Raw genomic sequence first — 20949 nt, forward strand, 5'->3', positions numbered from 1 at the left:
TAATATAAGGGAGAAATGTTTAAATCTGTCTATGCCATATGTGCCTCTCGCTTGTTGCCCAATTAATTGTAGCCTCAGGCTAAACTTTGGTTTCTGTATTTTTTTCAGAACAAATATAACTGATCTCAAAACATCTGCTTTTATTGTAGGAACACGTGCTGCCATCTCCATTCCTCTCTCTTTTCTTGCAATCTGGGTGGAAGTTCTTTAATATGAAGATTTCAACCACCTTCACTCTACCATGTCCACTATCAGCACATTCAAATGTATCCAGCCAAGGCTGTCATCTTAGGCCAGGGATTTTTTAGGAATCTATTTTGCTCTGATGCGGCTGGCACCCCTTTGACTCAATTTATCACCCCAGTGCTCTTTTCATTTTAGGAGCCCAAGAGGGCAGAAAAAGAAGTAGGTGAGCAATTAAACCCTCTGAGTCAGGAGCGTCTCCCCTTGTGTTAAGCAATGTTGTAGAATATTTTATTTAGTAAGCTCCTAGCAATGAGCCACATGGCTGCTGAACACACATGCCTGCTTGCTGCTGTGAGCTCAGACACCATCATCATTAGTGTTTTCCACCCCTGGAGGGAATTATAAGGGCCATTTAATAACCTGTAAATCATAGAGAGTTAAAGGTGTTTCCCTGAAACACTGATGACAGAATGAAAGGTGAGGAGTGTTAGCCACATGTCAAAAGAGCAGGAAAGTCTCTCAGTGTGCGTTGTTGAAGAAATGCAGGTCTTTTTTCTTTTGGAAGTCTCCCTAGAAGGGGGTCAAGGACTCTGCCCATTCTAGGATGAAAAGTTGGGATATTAGACACCCTCAGATGTTTACCCCAAGCCTTCATTTTGGGCTCTTAATTAGTGGTTCATCCATCACAATGTCAAATGCTAAGCAGAGCATTTGGATCTCTCCACAGTCCAAATCAGCACCATCTTTTAAAGTTGAGTTTCTCATTATTCTCACCTGATATAACTTATTTATCCCACACCCACCCCAATAACATATTGTGCTCACTGTTATCTTTCAGACAACACTTGAATTTTACTCAGCCTGGAGTGCTCTTCACATGTCTTGTCCAGATCCAGTTTGGACTCATTCTTCAGCCCTGCATCAGTCAATGGGGGCTAGGTTAAACTGTGGTGACAAACAACCTCCAAATTTCAGTGGGTCAAAAATCTTCGTCATTTATTTACATCTCATCATGGGTCAGGTGAGAGGTAGCTCTGTGCTGTGTCATCCTAACACAGGAATCCAGACCGAAGGAGGGACCATCAATAAGATCCCCATTGCTATAGAAAAGAGAAAAAAGCATGCAGAATAGAGCTCTGTTTCTTGGAGATCTCTTCTGAAAAAGTGACATGTTATTTCATCTCACCTCCATTGGCAAAAAACAAACAAACAAACAAAAAAGTCATGTGGCCATGCAAAAATTTAAGTAGGTAGGATGGAACAGTCAGAATGCATTCATAAAAAATGAACTGAAAATATTTGGAGAACAGCACCAATGACTATCATGAATGCCAACATGCATCCCTAACAACCCAGTACTATTACCCTCCAAACTTTTTATCTCTTGCAAAGGATTAGAACTTCACATCTGAAGCCATACCACTTAGAGGGAATGCAAAATACATAATGACATCTCCTTTAGGATATCCTTAGAGAATTCAAGGAAAAGAAGTTAAATAATTAAAAAGTGCTGTTGGGTACAGCTATTTAGAGCTAGAGGGTAAGATTAGAGATAGATCATAAAGATAATAATAGGGTTAGGGTTAGGGTTGGGATCTGGGTCAGAGTCAGGGCTGGAAGTATGGTTAGAGGTGGGGTCATGATCAGGGTCAAGATCAAAGTCAGGGTCAAAGTAAGGGTGAGAATTAGGGAGCAGGGTAGGGATCAGAGTTTAGGTTCAGGGTCAAAGTCTTGGGACAGGGTTAGGATTAGGATTAGAACCAGAGCTTTGTTCTCCTCAGGACCCACCCAAAGGTGGGTCACCATGGCTTTGGAGCATGTCTACAGTGGTAGCGTGTCTACAGTGAAGACCAGAGTTTCATTGTCCTTAAGACTGACCTGGGGAGACGTGGCTGCAGGCCTTTGAGGAAGATGAGGCAAAAGCTTCCTGTCAGCTCCCCGTGTGCTGAGGACGAACTCTGCCATAGGCTTTACTTTCACAAGTTATATTCTACAAGTCTTGTTTTACAAAAGCATCCCTTCCTTGAGGCTTCAGCTGCTCACCACTGCTCATCATCATAGCGTGCCAGAACATATGGTAAGATTTGGGCTTGTTTCTGGGGAGATATCTTGATATAGAGAAAGGAGAAATGCTTAGAGTCACCATCAGCACCGTTGGGATGAAAGCTGGGGATGGGCAGAGGCTGGAGGAAACACGTGCAACCCTTGTAAACACTTTTATTCATGTTTTAATTACTCATTTTTCTTACAGTGTTAAAGTAGTAAAAATAGTATTGAAAAATTGAAAAGTAGGCATATTAAAACTTGCAACATTATTTAAGTTTACATATACTGTTTGTACCTCATCATTTTTCATTTTGTTGAGAAAGCCTAAGGTTAATTGGCAGCATATTTGTAATAGTAGACAGAATAATGTCTGTTTTATAAACATTGACATCCTACATTACATGTATGAACCCTGAAAATCTGAGACAGCTCTCAGATTTTTTAGAAAGTTTATTTTGCCAAGTTTGAGGATGCATGCCCATGAGGCCTCCTCAGGAGGTCCTGACAACATGGGCCCAAGGTGGTCGTGGCACAGCTTGGCTTTATACACTTTAGAGAGACATGAGACATCAATCAATATGTGTAAGATGTACATTGGTTCAGTCCAGAAAGGTGAGACAACTTGAAAAGAAGGCAAGACATGGGGCTTCCAGGTCATAGGTAGGTAAGGGACAAATGGTTTCATTATTTTGCGTTGCCGATTACCCTCTCCAAATGAGACAATCAGATATGCATTTATCTTGGTGAGCAGATGGGTGACTTTGGATAGAATGGGAGGTAGATTTGCACTAAGCAGTTCCCAGCTTGACTTTTCCTTTTAGCTTTGTGATTTTGGGTCCCCAAGATTTATTTTCCCTTCACAAATCCAACATGTTTTCCTATGAGCATTAATTATTTATTGGGTAGTTCATTGCACAAATAAGACATAGATTTTTAAAAAACCATCAACTTCATGCCTAGCTACATAGACATAATTACATAGGAGCTCAATTAAATTTGCAAACATTCCAGAGTTTGGGTTCCCAATAATTCTTTGTGATTCTTTAAAAGGTAAAGTATTTTTTTCCCATAAAACATAGCAACATCGAAAATCACCCGTAGAATGTCCTGCCATTTTTGTTTCTCTAGTTTCCTCATTTTCTGCAAAGCCTCGCCGAGGAAATTGACTGAATATCCTTTTACACTCTTCTGTTTTAGAAAGCATTGTGGTAAAACATTGAATCTTCATGGTTGTAAGTTCTGTTCACATTCTTTCTTTCTTTGAATATTTTTTCCCAACGGCCAACATTTGATTCTGTTGTATTATGGCTAAAAGGTAGGCATGGGAATAAAATAAAGACAAGAAGTCTTTGGAATAAGTGATCTCATCACAATGAATGAATTTGCCATTGGAACGTATTTTTACAAAGTCACTGTTTTGAAAATATTTAGCCATGAATTGAAACAGAGTCTGTAAGTTTATTTTTTTCCTGGTCTAAGGTGATCAGCATTTTAGAGAATGAACCCAGGACACAACCACAGCACAAGAAAAAATATGATAATGAAGCTTACACATACCTGTTACTACTGTAACAGAAAACATGTAAAGAACATTTGTTTCGATTTATGTATCAGTCTGCACTGTTTAATTTTTTGTGCCATAATGCTCTTACTTAAAAAAACAGGATTAGTTAACAATGTCAATTACTAGTAATTCACAGCATAAATAATTAAACAAGGAAGCATTAAAAAATATAACAATGTTTTAAATAAAGTTTTATTTTACATCTTTTTTTACTTACACAGAAATTGCCAAAAAAAAAGCAGAGATTTGCCATGTAGCCGCAACCTAGTTTCCTCTCATTAACATCTTCTATCAGTGTGTCTCACATGGCTTATTAATATCTTACATAATTTGTCACAGTTAATGAACCAATACTGATAGGCTTTTTTTTATTTTTTTATTTTTTATTTTATTTTATTTTATTTTTTGAGATGGAGTCTTGCTCTATCTCCCAGGCTGGAGTTCAGTGGCGCGATCTTGGCTCACTGCAGGCTCCACCTCCCGGGGTTCACGCCGTTCTCTTGCCTCAGCCTCCCACGTAGCTGGGACTACAGGCGCCCGCCACCTCGCCTGGCTAATTTTTTGTATTTTTAGTAGAGACGGGGTTTCACTGTGTTAGCCAGGATGGTCTCGATCTCCTGACCTCGTGATCCGCCCACCTCGGCCTCCCAAAGTGCTGGGATTACAGGCTTGAGCCACTGCACCTGGCTGATAAGCTATTATTAACTAAAGTTCATATTTCGTTTGGACTCCCTTAGTTCTGTCTTACTCTGACCCAGGATCCCATCCAGGACCCCGCATGACATGTAGTCATCACGTAGGCTCTTCCTGGCTGTGACAGTGTGTCAGGCTTTCCATCTCTTGATAACCTTGATAGTACTGAGGAGGATTGGTTAGGAATTTTGTAGAATGTCCCCCATTGTCACTTCATGTTCTCAAGGTGAACTGTCATCTTTGATGTTCACTTGGATCATTTGGCAGAGCTACTGTTTGTCAGGTTTCTCCACTGTGAAGTTATTTTTTCTCCTTGTCAATACTGCATGTGTTCTTTTGGAGCAAGTCACTATGCAGAGCCCACACTTATGGAGTGAGGCGTTGGCTCCACCTTCTTGATGGCTGAGTGTCTACATCAATTATTTGGAATTCTTTTGCAAAGGAGATTTCTATGCAACTCCATTTGCTTAATCACCTATGTATACAAATACAGACACCTAGATAATTACTTTCAGCTTTAGTTATTATTCAACACTGCAGCATTGTGTTGCACAATTCATTCCTGTGTTGGCCATTGGTAGCTTTTATTATTGGCTCTTATTTTTCTTTGATATATTTCAATTTTTTTAGTACTTAATTACTTTCTGATACTTCAAGATTATCCTGGCTCCTATATTTACTGTCCCAGTTCTAGTATCAGACATTTCTTCAAAGAGCCTGATTCCTTTCAGAATGGTAGGAAAACTTACATCTGGCTGCTGAATGAGTACATTGTATCTTGTCCTTCATTAGCAATGCTAGGAATATATGTGTGTATCTAACCTACCTATACACACCTAATTTTAAAGTTTTCTATGTAGAACTGTGTGTCTCCATATTAAACTAAACATAAGTTTACATTTGAAGGGGTGGCCTGCCCCTCTACGCTTGTGGGTTTATCTCATCAGGTGGGATGAGAGACTGAGAAAAGAAATAAGACACAGAGACAAAGTATAGAGAAAGAAAAGTGGGCCCAGGGGACCGGCACTCAGCATAACAAGGACCTGCACTGGCACCAGTCTCTGGGTTCCCTCAATTTTTATTGATTATTATTTTCATTATCTTGGCAAGAGGAATGTGGTAGGAGAACAGGGTGATAATAAGAAGAAGCTCAGCAAAAAAAATGTGAGCAAAAGAAGCTATGTCATAATTAAGTTCAAGGGGAAGTACTATGCCTGAATGTGCACGTAGGCCAGATTTGTTTGTCTCCAACCAAACATCTCAGTGGAGTAAAGAATAACAAGGCAGCATTGCTGCCAACATGTCTCGCCTCCCGCCATAGGGCCGTTTTCCTCCTATCTCAGAATTGAACAATGTACAATCGGGTTTTATAACGAGATATTAAGTTCCCAGGGCAGACAGGAAACAGTGGTCTTCCTCCATTTCAACTGCAAGAGGCTTTCCTCTTTTACTAATCCACCTCAGCACAGACCTTTTATGGGTGTGGGGCTGGGGGATGGTCAGGTCTTTCTCATCCAATGAGGCCATATTTCAGACAATCACATGGGGAGAAACCTTGGACAATATCCAGCTTTCCAGGGTAGAGGTCCTTGTGGCTTTTCACAGTGCATTGTGCCCCTGGTTTATTGACACTAGAGAATGGCAATGACTTTTACCAAGCATACTGCTTGTAAACATTTTGTTAGCAAGGCGCATCCTGCACAGCCCTAGATCCCTTAAACCTTGATTCCAAACAACACATGTTTTTGTGAGCTCAAAGTTGGGGCTAAGTGGCTGGGGCAAAGTGACAAATTAACAGCATCTCAGCAAAGCAATTGTTCAAGGTACAGGTCAAATGGAGTTTCTTATGTCTTCCCTTTCTACATAGACACAGTAAAGTCTGATCTCTCTTTCCTTTCCCTACATATCCCCCTTTTCTTTTTGACAAAACCGCCATGGTCATCATGGTCCGTTCTCGCTGGTCACTGTCTCTCCGGAGCTGCTGGGTACACCTGTAGACTAGCAATAGAGAGGACAGACATACAAGGATTAATATAAAATTTGCAATAGTGGAACTTCCAATGGCTTTAACCCAAGTGGCAGGGTTAAGATTTGTGAGGCTATCAACAGCTTTTACCATTGCCTCAGTTTCTGGCAGCAGATTTAGCTGGGCTTTTGATGCCTCAAAAATTTGTTCTTTTAATTTTGAAATATCTAAAGTAAGATTATCTTCTCTTCCTTGTAAATGGCATCTAACCATGTCCCAATGATGTTCAGATTCATTATAAGCTCGAGATGTCATACTAAAATCTGGAGTATTCCAGTCACACTGTAACTGAAAAAGATATTCCGAGCTCATGAGCCTATCTCCCATCCAAATCACAGTTTGTCTAAGATGATTAATTTGGTTTGCCAATTTTTTATCTATTTGGGTCTGAGAATTCCACAATTTTGAGGAATTCTTTTGCCAATTATTCACATATTCTGCAGTTTGAACAGAGGAGTGTAAAGCAATTCCAGCAGTCACAGCAGTTGCTGTGACTGCAATAAGACCAATAATCACTGCAATCAAAGTAAAAATGAATCTTTTGGATCTAGTTAGAACTCCTTTTAATACTTCTGTTAAAATATAGACGGATGAGGAAGCCTCCCACAGTCGGTACATGGACACAGGGATCCCCATGCCCTCTCTTGCCCTCACTAGCAGAATACGATGCTGCCAATCCAAAGTTGAATCAATGAAAGTAAACAATCTACAGTTTTCACAGGTTATAGTTTGGGAATCTGGTTTAAGATCTATGATTCCTACAAATAGCATATAAGGGGGTTTTACACACCACATTTCCATGGATAGAGTGATTCTAACCTTCTATGAACCTGGTCCAGGCTTTCAGTTAAATCACGATCATAGGCCAGATTAATGGGCCAGATGGATGGGACCTGTGAACACGATTGAGTCTGGCCCATACAATTATGATATAATTGGCCTCGAGGGGCCCAGTCTATAATAGTTCCGAATTCATTGTTTTGTAGTACCACTGCAGTATCAGCCACACATTCTTCCCAAACTAAGACTTCTGGGCTTTTTGATTCTTTGGGGATTTCCTTGGGACCAGGCTTCCCCTTAGGCCTACATTGTAATGATCTTTGATAAGAAGGGTCCTGTAAATTATTTATCTGTGGCCTGAGTGACATTCCACTTACCATGTGATAAGTAAATCTACTAATGGCACTGACAGTAGGTACTTCTACCAACCAATTTTGGGTTGCAGGCATTAAGCAATCTGGTGCTTTCCCCAGGCAAATAGGAAGATAATGATACCCAATGGAAATGTTTGTCATCATTCCTTCTTCTTCAGGTTGGGCAAGGCCACCGTCATCTGTGGGGCCTGGTACCCATGCACTATTATTAACATATACTTCAATAGAATTATCCATCCAAGTGGCTGCCTGAATTGAGGGTGGGAAAGGCACATAGGCCCAGTAGGTATAATTAGCTGCAGCTGCTCCTGCAGACATAGGGAGACTTACCACCATTGATACAATCATTAAAGCTGCAAGCAGCATATTCTCTGGAGTTTGTGTTACCCTTGTGTTCTTCAGGCTTTTTTCAGCTAACTGTGTCAGCTTCTTTAGCTGGGCCGAGGACAGCAACTCTGCTTTCTTTGTGGATGGCAACTTCATCTTTTCTTCTGATATCACCATTTTGTTCACCTGGTGAGTTGATGATGCTCGAGTGGGGTTTTCCGTCTCCACGGAGGCATTTTTCCTTGCATCTCTGATGGGTTCATTGTAGAACTTCAAATGTCTAGTGGGTATCCAAACAGGAAGCTGATTTTCTCCTGGTGAAACACAAGCAAAACCTCTCCCCATGTTATCACCTTACCTATTTCCCATGTATTATTTTTGATCTTTTCACCAAATCAGTTTTTCCTCATGTGGGCTGTTCTTTCTACCAGTAAAATGTTGCTCTGCAGAAGTAGTGGTCTGATTTCTATATATGTTTAAAAACTTTAAAGTATAGAGTGCTAGATTAAGTTGTATCTGGGGAGTGTTATACTCCTTACTCTCTTTTTCCTTTTTTTGTTTAACCCATTGAGCTTTGAGTGTTCTATTATTTCTTTCAATTATGGCCTGTCCTTGGGAATTATAAGGGATTCCTCTTGTATGTGTAATTTTCCACTGATTTAAGAATTTTTGAAATGCTTTGCTAGAGTATCCCGGCCCATTATCTGTTTTACTTTCTTCTGGAACTCCCATGACAGCAAAAGAAGATAATAAATGTCTTTTAACATGGGAAGTACTTTCTCCTGTCTAGCACGTTGCCCATATGAAATGTGAATAAGTATCAATTGTCACATGGACAAATGACAATTTTCCAAATGAAGGTACATGTGTGACATCCATTTGCCCTAATGCATTAGGACATAAACCTCTGGGATTAACTCCTGCCTCCTGAGTGGCCAAGTGTAGGACTTGACACTCAGTACAATGTTGTACAATATTTTTTGCCTGTTTCCATGTGATATCAAATTTATTTTTTAATTCTGTTGCATTTACATGAGTCAGGGCATGAAGTTCTTGTGCTTCCATGAAGGCAGATGATACTAGCAAGTCAGCTTGTTCATTTGCGTTCGTTAAAGGCCCTGGTAAATTAGTATGCGCTCAAGCATGAGTAATATAAAATGGGAAATTTCTTTTTCTTACAGTTTGTTGTAACAAATTAAACAGTTGATTCAACTGATCATCCATACTGTATTTGATTAGGGCTGTCTCAACATCCTTTGTAGCCTGTACTACATATGCAGAATCTGAAACAATGTTAATAGGCTGATTAAAATCTTTTAACACTGAAATGACAGCAACAAATTCTGCTCTTTGAGCTGAGTGATATTGAGTTTCAATGACTCATTCTTTTTGCCTGGTGTAAGCCACTTTTCCCTTGCTGGAACCATCAGTAAACACCATCAGAGCATTTTCTAAAGGTTTATGTCTGGTAATTTTAGGTAAAATCCAAATAGCCAATTTTAAAAACTGGAAGATTTTTGTTCTCGGGTAATGATTATCAATAATTCCCACAAAATCAGCAAGACCAATCTGCCATGCACCAGAATTGATAAAGGCTTATCTAACCTGTTCATTGTTTAAAGGAACAATGATTTTATCTGGGTCACTTCCACACAATTTTACTATTTGTAGTCTTGCCTGACCAATTAATGTAGCCATTTGATCTAAGTACAATGTAAAAGTCTTAACTGTACTGTGAGGAAGGAATGACCACTCCACAAGATCTGTATTTTGAACAATGATGCCTGTTGGAGAATGTGTAGTAGCAAAAATCAAAAGTTGGCATGGGGATAAGTGATCTATTTGCTTGTGCTGACTGAATTTTTTCTTCAACTAATTCAATTTCTGTAGCTGCCTCTGGAGTTAATGTTCTTTTACTATTCAAGTACGGGTCCCCTCTCAAGATAGGGAACAAATTTGACATGGCATAAGTAGGGATGCCTAGAGTTGGCTGAATCCAATTAATATCTCCTAGCAATTTTTGAAAGTCATTTAATGTTCTTAACGTGTCTTTTCTTATTTCTATGATTTGTGGTTTAATTTTTCTTTCCTCTACCTGCATTCCCAAATAACGAAAAGGAGTAGAGATCTGAATCTTATCAGATGCTATTGTTAGGCCTGCGTTTGAAACCTCTGTCTGCAGAAATGTGTAACAATTAGTCTATTGTTTCTGCAGCACACAAAATATCATCAACATAATGAATAACAGTCTGAAAACTTGTCTCTAACTGGTTGAAGAACTTGAGCTACAAAAGTCTGACAAATAGTTGGACAATTAAGCATTCCCTGAGGTAAAACTTTCCACTGAAATCTGGTGGCTTGTTCTTTATTACTTATGGCTGGCATAGTAAAAGCAAATTTTTCAAAATCCTGTTTTGCCAGAGGAATGGTAAAAAAGCAATCCTTCAGATCTATTATAATTAAAGGGGATCATGGCTGGAGAAGGCAACCCGAGTTGGAGAGACCCCATAGGTTGAATTACCGCATTAACCGCTCTTAGGTCAGTTAGCATGAGCCATCTGCCTGATATTTTCTGAATTACAAACACAGAAGAATTCTAAAGACAGAAAGTGGGTGAAACATGTCCTTTTTAAAATAGCTTTTTAACTATTTTATGTAGCACCCCGAACTTTTCCTTAGGGAGCGGCCACTGTTTGACCTATACAGGAAGCTGCAGGGTGAGTCTGAATTCCTCCTTCACCATAGTGAACGGTAGGTTGGACAATAATGAGTGCCTGGAGCCAAGTCGCAGCGAGCCTAGTTTCACGCTACCTCCCCCAGCACTTACTCGGCTGAGGAGGAGGTGGCCATCGTGGTTTTAGCCCCAATGGCCCCAATGGTTCTGGACTTTTTCCTTTTAATTTTAATGTTTCAGGATATATTACCTCCTGTAATTGATTGTAGTCAACATTTTGCATTGACCGAGCCGTTACTGGCTCTGCTACCTATTTACAATGTGAAATTTCCATTCCTTTCCTGGATTTTTCCCCACCTCTTCTTCACAATCTATTACACAGCTTTCAGGGGCATCAAAGACTGAAACGCTATCTTCTTCTATTTGAAACGGTTCTAAAGTTGCTTTAACAATGGCCCAATCATTCCATATTGTAAGTGGGATGATTTTACCTTCCCTATTTGCTTGTTTTAATTCTTTGCCAATTTTTTCCCAATCTTTTAAATCTAAAGTTCCTTGTTCTGGAAACCATGGGCAGAATCGTTCTATTGTTTGGAATAGTGTAATTAGATTTTCTGTAGAAGCTTTAATTCCCCCTTTTCTTAAGAGAATTTTAATGAAGCTGAGATAAGAGACATATTTACTTTCAGTTTGCCCCATTGTTACCCTGGGTTCCTCTGAGCGCACAAGTTTACCGCAAGGCTGACGGTGGATGTACACAGGAATCTCTCATCCACTGTCCTCAATGCTCACATTCTTAGCATATCTTCACCCTAGACAAAGGCACCCACATTGGGTTGCAGATGAAGGGGTGGCCTGCTCCTCCACACCTGTGGGTATATCTCATCAGGTGGGATGAGAGACTGAGAAAAAAATAAGATACAGGCCGGGCGTGGTGGCTCACGCTTGTAATCCCAGCACTTTGGGGGGCCGAGGCGGGTGGATCACGAGGTCAGGAGATCGAGACCATGGTGAAACCCCGTCTCTACTAAAAATACAAAAAATTAGCCGGGCGTGGTGGCGGGCGCCTGTAGTCCCAGCTACTTGGAGAGGCTGAGGCAGGAGAATGGCGTGAACCCGGGAGGCGGAGCTTGCAGTGAGCCGAGATCGCGCCACTGCACTCCAGCCTGGGTGACAGAGCAAGACTCCGTCTCAAGAAAAAAAAAAAAAAAAAAAAAAAAAATAAGATACAAAGTATGGAGAAAGAACAGTGGGCCCAGGGGACTGGTGCTCAGCATACCAAGGACCTGCACCTGCACCAGTCTCTGAGTTCCCTCAGTTTTTATTATTTTCATTATCTTAGCAAGAGGAATGCGGTAGGAGAGCAGGGTGATAGTAAGGAGGTCAGCAAAAAAACATGTGAGCAAAAGAATCTATGTCATAATTAAGTTCAAGGGGAAGTACTATGCCTGGATGTGCACGTAGGCCAGATTTGTGTTTCTCTCCACCCAAACATCTCAGTGGAGTAAAGAATAACAAGGCAGCATTGCTGCCAACATGTCTCGCCTCCCGCCATAGGGAGGTTTTCCTCCTATCTCAGAATTGAACAAATGTACAATCGGGTTTTATACTGAGACATTCAGTTCCCAGGGACAGGCAGGAGACAGTTGCCTTCCTCCATCTCAACTGCAAGAGGCTTTCCTCTTTTACTAATCCACCTCAGCACAGACCCTTTATGGGTGTCGGGCTGGGGGATGGTCAGGTCTTTCTCATCCAATGAGGCCATATTTCAGACAATCACATGGGGAGAAACCTTGGACAATATCCAGCTTTCCAGGGCAGAGGTTCTTGTGGCTTTTCACAGTGCATTGTGCCCCTGGTTTATTGACACTAGAGAATGGCAATGACTTTTACCAAGCATACTGCTTGTAAACATTTTGTTAGCAAGGCACATCCTGCACAGCCCTAGATCCCTTAAACCTTGATTCCATACAACACATGTTTTTGTGAGCTCAAAGTTGGGGCTAAGTGGCTGGGGCAAAGTGACAAATTAACAGCATCTCAGCAAAGCAATTGTTCAAGGTACAGGTCAAAATGGAATTTCTTATGTCTTCCCTTTCTACATAGACACAGTAAAGTCTGATCTCTCTTTCTTTTCCTACAACGTTGATGTCTCCACCTCTGATCTACTATCACATGAATCATTCTAGCCTTCTCGCCTTGCTAATTTGTAAACTCCCACTTCACCAGTGAGAGGCCTGATTCCTACCATCTGCAGGTTATGTAAGTCATTGTTTTATTCCAGATACAGATGCTGTGGTTTTACAATGGTTAACAATTGCTTCTGTTGGAAAGAACTTTATAAAATGGAATCCAATGATGAAGTATAGTTCATTTGCTTTCAGCCTACAGATTCTATTCATTTTCAAAGTGATTTAGGTCAACACCATTTTCCCTACATCTTCAGTGAGTTTTCACCTATTTTTTTGTCTTAGTCTATTTTGTGCTTCGGTAACAGAATACCTGAGGCTGGGTAATTTATAAGTAAAAAAGGTTCATTTGGCTCACAATACTGGTGGCTGGAATGTCTGAGATTGGGCAGTTGCATCTAGTGGGGCCTCAGTCTTTTTCATCTTATGGTGGAGAGTGGAAGGGGAGCAAGGGGTGCACTAGAGATCACATAGCAAAAGTGAAAGCAAGAGGGAAGCAAAGGAAGCCAGACTCCTTTTAACTAGCTACTCCTGGAGAAATTAATCGATTCCTGTGAGAGCAGAACTCACTTACCCCTGTGGGAGGGCATTAATCTGTTCATGAGGGATCCGTCACTATGACCCAAACACATTCAACCAGGCCCCACCGCCCCACACTGCCATATTGGGGGTCAAATTTCAACATGAGTTTTTGTGGGGACAAACCACATCCAACCCATAGTAATTTGTAGCATAGTTAAATTCTTTTTCACATAATGTATTCTATCCTGGGATACTCCACATCTTGATTAATTTTATTTAATTTGAATAGAGTTTGCTTTAACCATTTGGATGTAAAATTCTGCATATTTCAACAAATGCATTGTGGTAGGTATCCCATTATTAAAGTATCATATGGAATGCTTCAACCCCCCACCCCATGGAGCCAATGGCTCCCCATCTGTGTAGTTTGCCTTCTCCAGTGTCTCATTAAATGGGGTCACACTGTGTGTGTCCTCCTCAGACTTTCTTCTTCCACTTAGCAATGTGCATGCGAGATTCACTCATGTCTTTGTGTGAGTTGATAGCTTGTTCCTTTCTATGGCTAAATAGTATTCTAGTGCATGAATGTACCACAATTTGGTTATGCATTTTAGGGAGCAAAACCTTCCTCTTCTAACGTTGTTCCAGGATTAGAGGCCTTCAAATTAACTGACAATAGATACAGTGGTAGGAGAGACAATACTTGGCTTCTTGTTCCCCAAGTATCATTGTGGGAAAAAATTCATCAGATGACAGGATCTAGTTTACAAAGAGGTAAAAATAGCCCAGAAACAAGAAACAAGACTAGAATCTGATAACCCACAATGGCTATAGTTTTCCTTTAAAAAATTTTTTTTGAGACAGGGTCTGGCTTTGTCACCCAGGCTGGAGTGCAAAGGTGCAATGTCAGCTCACTGCAACCACTACCTCCTGGGTGCAAATGATCTTCCCTCCTCAGCCTCCTGATTAGCTGAGACTACAGGCACATGCCATCATGCCCAACTAATTTTTGTATTTTTGGTAGAGACAGGGTTCACCACGTTGCCCAGGATGGTCTTGAACTTCTGGCCTCCCAAAGTGCTGGAATTATAGGCATGTGCCACCATGCCTGGTCATGTTACAGTTTTCCATTGAAACATAAAATTTCTGTCTGTAGTAACCACCATTTTTGATCATAATAAAAGTAAGACTATTCTTGTTTTAAAAATAAGTCTAGTTTTGTTCTATTTTGCTTGATTATTTACGTAATTGCAGCAAGAACAGGCTACGACCATATAGGTGCTTTCAAGTTTCTTCGTTGGAAGTTTTCATACAGAATCTCAGATTTGACTTTTAAAGACCTTATTCGGGCTAAAAGCCAAGCTAAGAACATACTATCAAATTTCAGCTGCAGTCCTTATAGCTTTGTGTGAATTCCTCTGTTCTCTTTTTTTTTTTGAGACAGAGTCTTGCTCTTTCGCCCAGGCTGGAGTGCAGTGGCATGATCTCGGCTCACTGCAAGCTCCGCCTCCCAGGTTCACGCCATTCTCCTGCCTCAGCCTCCCAAGAAGCTGGAACTACAGGCGCCCGCCACCATGCCTGGCTAATTTTTTTGTATTTTTATTAGAGACAGGGTTTCACCATGTTAGCTAGGATGGTCTCGATCTCCTGACGTTGCGATCCATCCGCCTGGGCCTCCCAAAGTGCTAGGATTACAGGTGTGCAAACAGGAAAGGAAGTAGAATTGTTCCATATTGGTGGAACACAGAGTCAGCAGAGGTTCGAGAAGGGAGAATTTAGTCAATTGAGAAGTTCCCATGAAAGGAGCAAGATTAAGATCACACAGAGACACCTTGAAACAAAAAGCCAGGAATAACTTCCAACCCAAGAGGAGAACAGAGAGGCCTCAAAACCAGAGCTAAGATAAGAAACTTATAGCCCAAGAGTTACCTTCCAGACAAAGAAGCCTGAGATTCCAACCCAGCTTCAGAGAGTACTCACTCAAAATTTTAGTGAAACTGTAGGCTTTTTAATGAGTTAGCCATGCATGCAAAAGGCATTCCCTAAGGTGGCAGAGAAGATGGAGCCCCCATATCCAAATATAGCCAACGAGAAAGAAAGACCCCTGTTGCCAGAGCCAGTGGGCAAAGGCAACAGAAAAGGAGACAAGGGTCCTAATGGGATGAGATCCTTTCAGATTTAGGCTTATACAAACTCCTGAGAACTGGCAGGTTGACAGCCATAAATGGGGTACCAACATTTCTACTCATTGGATTACAAGTTCTCAGGCATCCAAAATGATTAACAAAATGACAATTTCTAGGGCTTCTGTGGGAGAGTATGGAAAGATCGTTTTGAACCTTTTAATGCTGTCAATGGAAGAATGATGAGGTTCATAAATTTGGAAAGAAGACATTTCTTCATTTTTATGTTTTTTTTTTTGAGACAGAGTTTCACTCTTGTTGCCCAGGCTGGAGTGCAATGGCGTGATCTTGGTTCACTGCAACCTCCACCTCCTGGGTTCAAGCAATTCTCCTGCCTCAGCCTCCTGATTAGCTGGGATTACAGATGCCCACCACCACACCTGGCTAATTTTTTTGTATTTTTAGTAGAGATAGGTTTTCATCATGTTGGCCAGGCTCCTCTGAACCTCCTGACCCCAGGTGATCCACTCGCCTCAGCCTCCCAAAGTGCTGGGATTACAGGCATGAGCCACTACACCCAATGAGAGATTTATTTCCTATAAAGAGTTGAGGCCTGCAGGTTGTCCTTCTGACAGGCTGGGAAGCATAGCCTCCAGGTAGAAGCCAGAAACAGATGCTTCAAGGAGGAGGTAAAGGAAATAGTAATTTATGCTGAGTGGAATGGCTAAATACATTTCTTTAATAAGCTCTAGGAGGAGTCATGAATATTTATGGAAGGAGAAATGCATGCATGCGCAATTGAGTTTCTTGCTTCTTCATGGGTCCCATGTACAAAAAATGGCAGTGTTAGCATGATCCCAGGGTGGAGTTTTCAGCCGTCTGACATTAAAAAGTGAAGCAGAGGACATGAAAACTCGCTCTGTGCCTCCTCTATATGCTGGCCAGAACCTCTCCCTCATGGGTGGTCTCTTATCAGGCAAGAAAAGAGAGGTTAATATCAGTGGTGGAGCCTTTGAAGGGGCTGGTTTCTGTTAAATCCTTAAGGAAGAAAGTCTCATCATGGTTAGCAAAGGAGGGGGTATGACGATGTGTATCTGACCCCCATCATCCCATGCTAGCAAAGCTGAGAACTCAGTTTTGAAAGTTACTCTGGGGTCCCCTCAGCCAAGAGTGGATCTGTTCAGACAGTTGGGAGGGTAGAATTTCATTTTCATTTATCAGTGCTAATGGGAAAGAGTACACTGTCTCCATGGCAGCTGAATTTGCAGGAAACTCCTTTGAAGGGGTTAATGGCAGTTGTATTTTTCTAGGAGCTCTGCTTTAATTGGATAAAGTAAGTTCTGGTAAGATTTCTTCCTTTATCTTCAGTATCTCGAATGTTTTCATTTAAATAATCTTTATAACAGCTTTTGATGTCTGAGTGGATTCCCACACAGTCATTTATTGTAAAACTTTCTGATTCCTTTTTTTTCCTTTGGTCATTATGAATAGGGCTTCTGTAAATAATTGCATGGTAGCTTTTGTTTGGAAATAACATCAAACTAATTGTCAAAATACCTAGGAATGTGATTTTTGGATTGTAAGGTGAGACTTGTTTAGCTTTAGAAAAAACTGCCCAACTTGTAATGGGGAGTAAAAAAATTTTCTATGTTTTTGGAATTCTTAGATGGGACCCTCTGTAAAAACTGACAGGTTCAAATGAGAAAAACAGAAAAGTTTAAAAACATGTATACCTTATGGATACATGGGAGATACTCAGGGAAAAAATGAGTAAATCTCCAACAGCTGGCTTTCAATTCAAGCATAAATACTATCTTCAACTTAAAGAAAGAAGATTTGAGGTGCAGTAGTGGGGAGTTAACCAGCAAAAGCACGGGAGACAAGGGTAAGGTTTGTTATACAGACTTAAGTCCATGCATTCTCCATTGATAAGACTCTTTAGTGATTTAGTTATCCTTCTCTTCTTGGTGTCAAGAGAGGTAGCTTTTAAATGGGGATTTCCTTGATAGATGTAAATTTTCCTTACAGAAGTGTAACTTCTACTTTGTTTTCAGAACTTCTTTTATTAGAATTTTTTTTCAAAATAATCAGCTTGGAATAATTCTTAAGCCAAAGGGACATATATTGGGGTGGCATTTTCTGGTTTCCTACCATTATATTTTGGGGTGGCATATTTTGGTCTTATACACTGTATTCCACCAGCAATGAAAAGAGTTCTGTTTTTCCTCCAGCAATTTGTCATTTTTTAAAGAGTTTAGCAGTTCTAAGAGATATAGACCAGCTGTGCTATCTTATTGTGGTTTTCAGTTCTCTAGTTTGTTGAGCACCTTTTTTTATGTTTACTTGCCATCTGTACATCTTATTTGGTGAGGTGTCTGTTCAGATCTGTGTGCATTTTTAATTGGGCTGTTTAACTTATTGTTTAGTTTTAACAATTTTTTTATGTATTTTGATTACAAATTCTCAGATCTGTGTTTTGCAAATATTTTCTTCAATATTTGGCTTGTCTTTTTGTTCTCTTAACAAGGTCTCTTCCAGAGTATAAACTTTAAATATTAAGAAATCCACATTGTCATTTCTTCTGTGTATATCAACCTTTTGTGTCATTTGTTAAAATTCATTACCAAACCCAAAGGCACATAGCTTTTCTTCTATAGTTTCTTCTAGAAATTCTATAGTTTTGTATTTTTAGTGTAAGGATGACTTTGAGTGATTATTTGTGTAAGTTGTAAATTTATAATCTACATGCATATCATTTCTTATGGTTTCCAACTAATCATTTCCTCACTATTTTGGGGAAAGACACAGGATAGTGGGTTCTGTTAGAGTAGACAGATAACTAGACATGAACAGGAGAGGGAGCTCGTGGAAAAGGGAATGTCTGGGAAGGCGCACCTGGAGGGACCACCAAAAATTCACATATTAGTAGCATCTCTAGTGCCGGAGTGGATGGGCATTTGTCAATTGTGGGTAGGAGGGAGAAGAGGTACCTATGCAGAAAGAAACACCCTAGAACTCCTCATAACATGCCCCAGTCATCGTTCACTGTGCAATAAAAATGTCAGAATATTGTTAGCTACATGCTCATAAGAAGGACAAAGGGAACATTCTTAAGAGAAACCTGGCACCAAAAATACAGATTAGGGCAGAGATGGACATTCAAAAGAGATAGGCAGGCACAGTAGGTACAAACATCACCGCTGTCAGCCTGCCTGGGATGGTGGAAAGGAGGCTGGTGCCAGAGTAGATTCGGATTCATCACCACACGTACCTCAACCAACAGTGAGGAGGTCCCACACGCCTAAGTGGGGCAAATGAGGGACCTAAGGCAGTAGCAGGAAAACCAAAGAAAACAAGCAGAGACTTGAGACAGGCAGGAATGTGAAGAAGTCCAAAATAAAATTCCCTGCACTGGACTCTTAGGCTGTTTTCATGCACAGTCAGCCCAGTCCTCCTCATTTTTCTACAATAAGCTCTTCAGACTGTATTTCTTTTCAATGAAGTTGTCTGCCATCTTTGTACTGCCTCTTGGTGAAAATCTTTCTTCCAAGTTAGACAAGAACTGGGACATCAGCTCTCCCCAGTAATAGCTCCATTTCAGTTTGAATTTACAGAACTGATGGGGCTTAATAACTAGCGCTCCAAGTTTAAGTGGTGCGGGAGGTGGCCAGTAGTGGACCCCAGCTGTCATACCGGGAGCAACAGGGCCCTGCATAGTCCCCATCTGCCTGCAGGTGGCATGCTGCCACGACACTGCCAGCAAGAGGGCCTGGCAGTGTTCCCAGCAGCCAGCAGGGGTATATGACTACACTGTGAGCAAGAGGGCCCTGCAGTGTCCTTAGCTGCCCGCAGGTGGCGCACGGGCACCACAACATGAGCAAGAGGACCCTGCAGTGCCCTGGTTGCCAGAAGGGGGCGTGCTGCCTCTACACTGAGCAAGAGGATCCTGTAGTGCCCCCAGCGGCCAGTAGAAGGCGTGCCCCCACTACACTGCAAGCAAGAGGGCCCAGCAGTGTCCCCAGCTGCCAGCAGGGGAGTCAGCCGCCACTACACTTGGAGCAAGAGGGCCCGGCAGTGTCCACAGGTGCCAGCAGCTGAGCATGTTTCCACTACACTGTGAGCAAGAGGGCCCTGTAACGTCCCTAGCTGCCAGTAGGCGGCGTGCCGCCACTATACTGTGAGCAAAAGGGCCCTGCGTGCCCTGGCGCCACCAGGAGGCGCTAGCCACCACTGTAAGCAAGAGGGCGCTGCAATCGCCCTAGGCGCCAGCAGGAGGCGCAGTGGCACAGCACCGTGAACAAGCAGGTCCTGTAGTGCCCGGCTTTTCAGATTACTGAGGTTCCACCTATTTGCACTATGCCCCTGGCGACGTGCGTCTCTGTGCCTACATCGCGTCCACCACGGCCCCCCGCCCGGCGGCGGGCGAATGTGGACCTGTGCGCCTGCACCACGCCACCCAACCCTCGGCCCGGCGGTGTGCATCTCTGCGCCTGCGCTGCACCCGCCCCGCCGGCGACCGGCCTTTGTGAGTCTCCGCCCTGTGCCGCGCCTCTCCAACGGGGCCGCGTCGCCGTGCGTCTCTGCGCCTACGCCGCGCCCCCTGGCGGACGGACGGCTCGCCGCGCGTCTCTCCCCCTGCGCCGCGCCCCTGGCGGAGCCGCGGAGTGCCGCGCCTCACTGCGCCTGCGCGGTCCCGCCTCCCGTCTCTGCGTCTGCGCGGCCCGCCGCGCCTCTCTGCGCCTGCGCGGGCGCAGTGCGCCTCTCTGGGCCTGCGCGGGCGCGGTGCGCCTCTCTGCGCCTGCGCGGGAGCGGTGCGCCACTCTGCGCCTGCGCGGGTCCGCCGCCCGTCTGCGTATGCGCGAGCCCGCCGCCCCTCTCTGCGCATGCGCTTGCCCGCCGCCCGTCTCTGCGCATGCGCGGGCCCGCCAATCCTCTCTGGGCCTGCGCGGGCCCGCAGACCGTCTGCGTATGCCGGGACCCGCCGCTCCTCTCCGCGCCTGCGCGGGTCCTCCGCCCCTGTCTGCCCATGCGCGGGCCCGCCGCCCCTCTTTGCGCATGCGCGGGCCCGCCGCCCGTCTCTGCGCTTGCGCGGGCCCGCCACTCGTCTCTGCGCCTGCGCGGGCCCTCCGCCCCTGTCTGCGCATGAGCGGGAACGCCGCCCCTCTCTGCGCCTGCGCGGGCGCGTTGCGCCTCTCTGGGCCTGCGCGGGCGCGGTGCGTCTCTCTGCGCGGGCGCGGTGCGCCTCTGCGCCTGCGCGGGCCCGCCGCCCCTATCTGCGCAAGGGCGGGCCCGCCGCCCGTCTCTGTGCCTGCGCGGGCCCGCAGCTCCTCTCTGCGCCTGCGCGGGCCCGCAGCGCGTCTCTGCGCCTGCGCGGTCCCGCCGCCCCTGTCTGCGCATGTGCGAGCCCGCCGCCCCTCTCTGCGCCCGCGCGGTGCGCTTCTCCGC

At 43.3% G+C, this 20949-nt stretch overlaps 1 protein-coding gene across 1 annotated transcript; it reads right to left on the reverse strand.

The window, feature by feature from the left end:
- Positions 1–452: 452 nt before the first annotated feature.
- Positions 453–19228, reverse strand: LOC129480372 (endogenous retrovirus group K member 113 Env polyprotein-like). Its single transcript, XM_055274076.2, is given in 11 exon segments — positions 453–606; positions 1191–1286; positions 2230–2369; positions 6375–7307; positions 7310–8266; positions 9176–9298; positions 9602–9673; positions 10092–10172; positions 10265–10405; positions 10989–11185; positions 19198–19228. Coding segments are annotated over 11 exon segments (2925 nt in total).
- Positions 19229–20949: the final 1721 nt, after the last annotated feature.

The sequence above is a fragment of the Symphalangus syndactylus genome, chromosome 4 (assembly GCF_028878055.3).
Source record: "Symphalangus syndactylus isolate Jambi chromosome 4, NHGRI_mSymSyn1-v2.1_pri, whole genome shotgun sequence".
Taxonomy (NCBI): Eukaryota; Metazoa; Chordata; class Mammalia; order Primates; family Hylobatidae; genus Symphalangus; species Symphalangus syndactylus.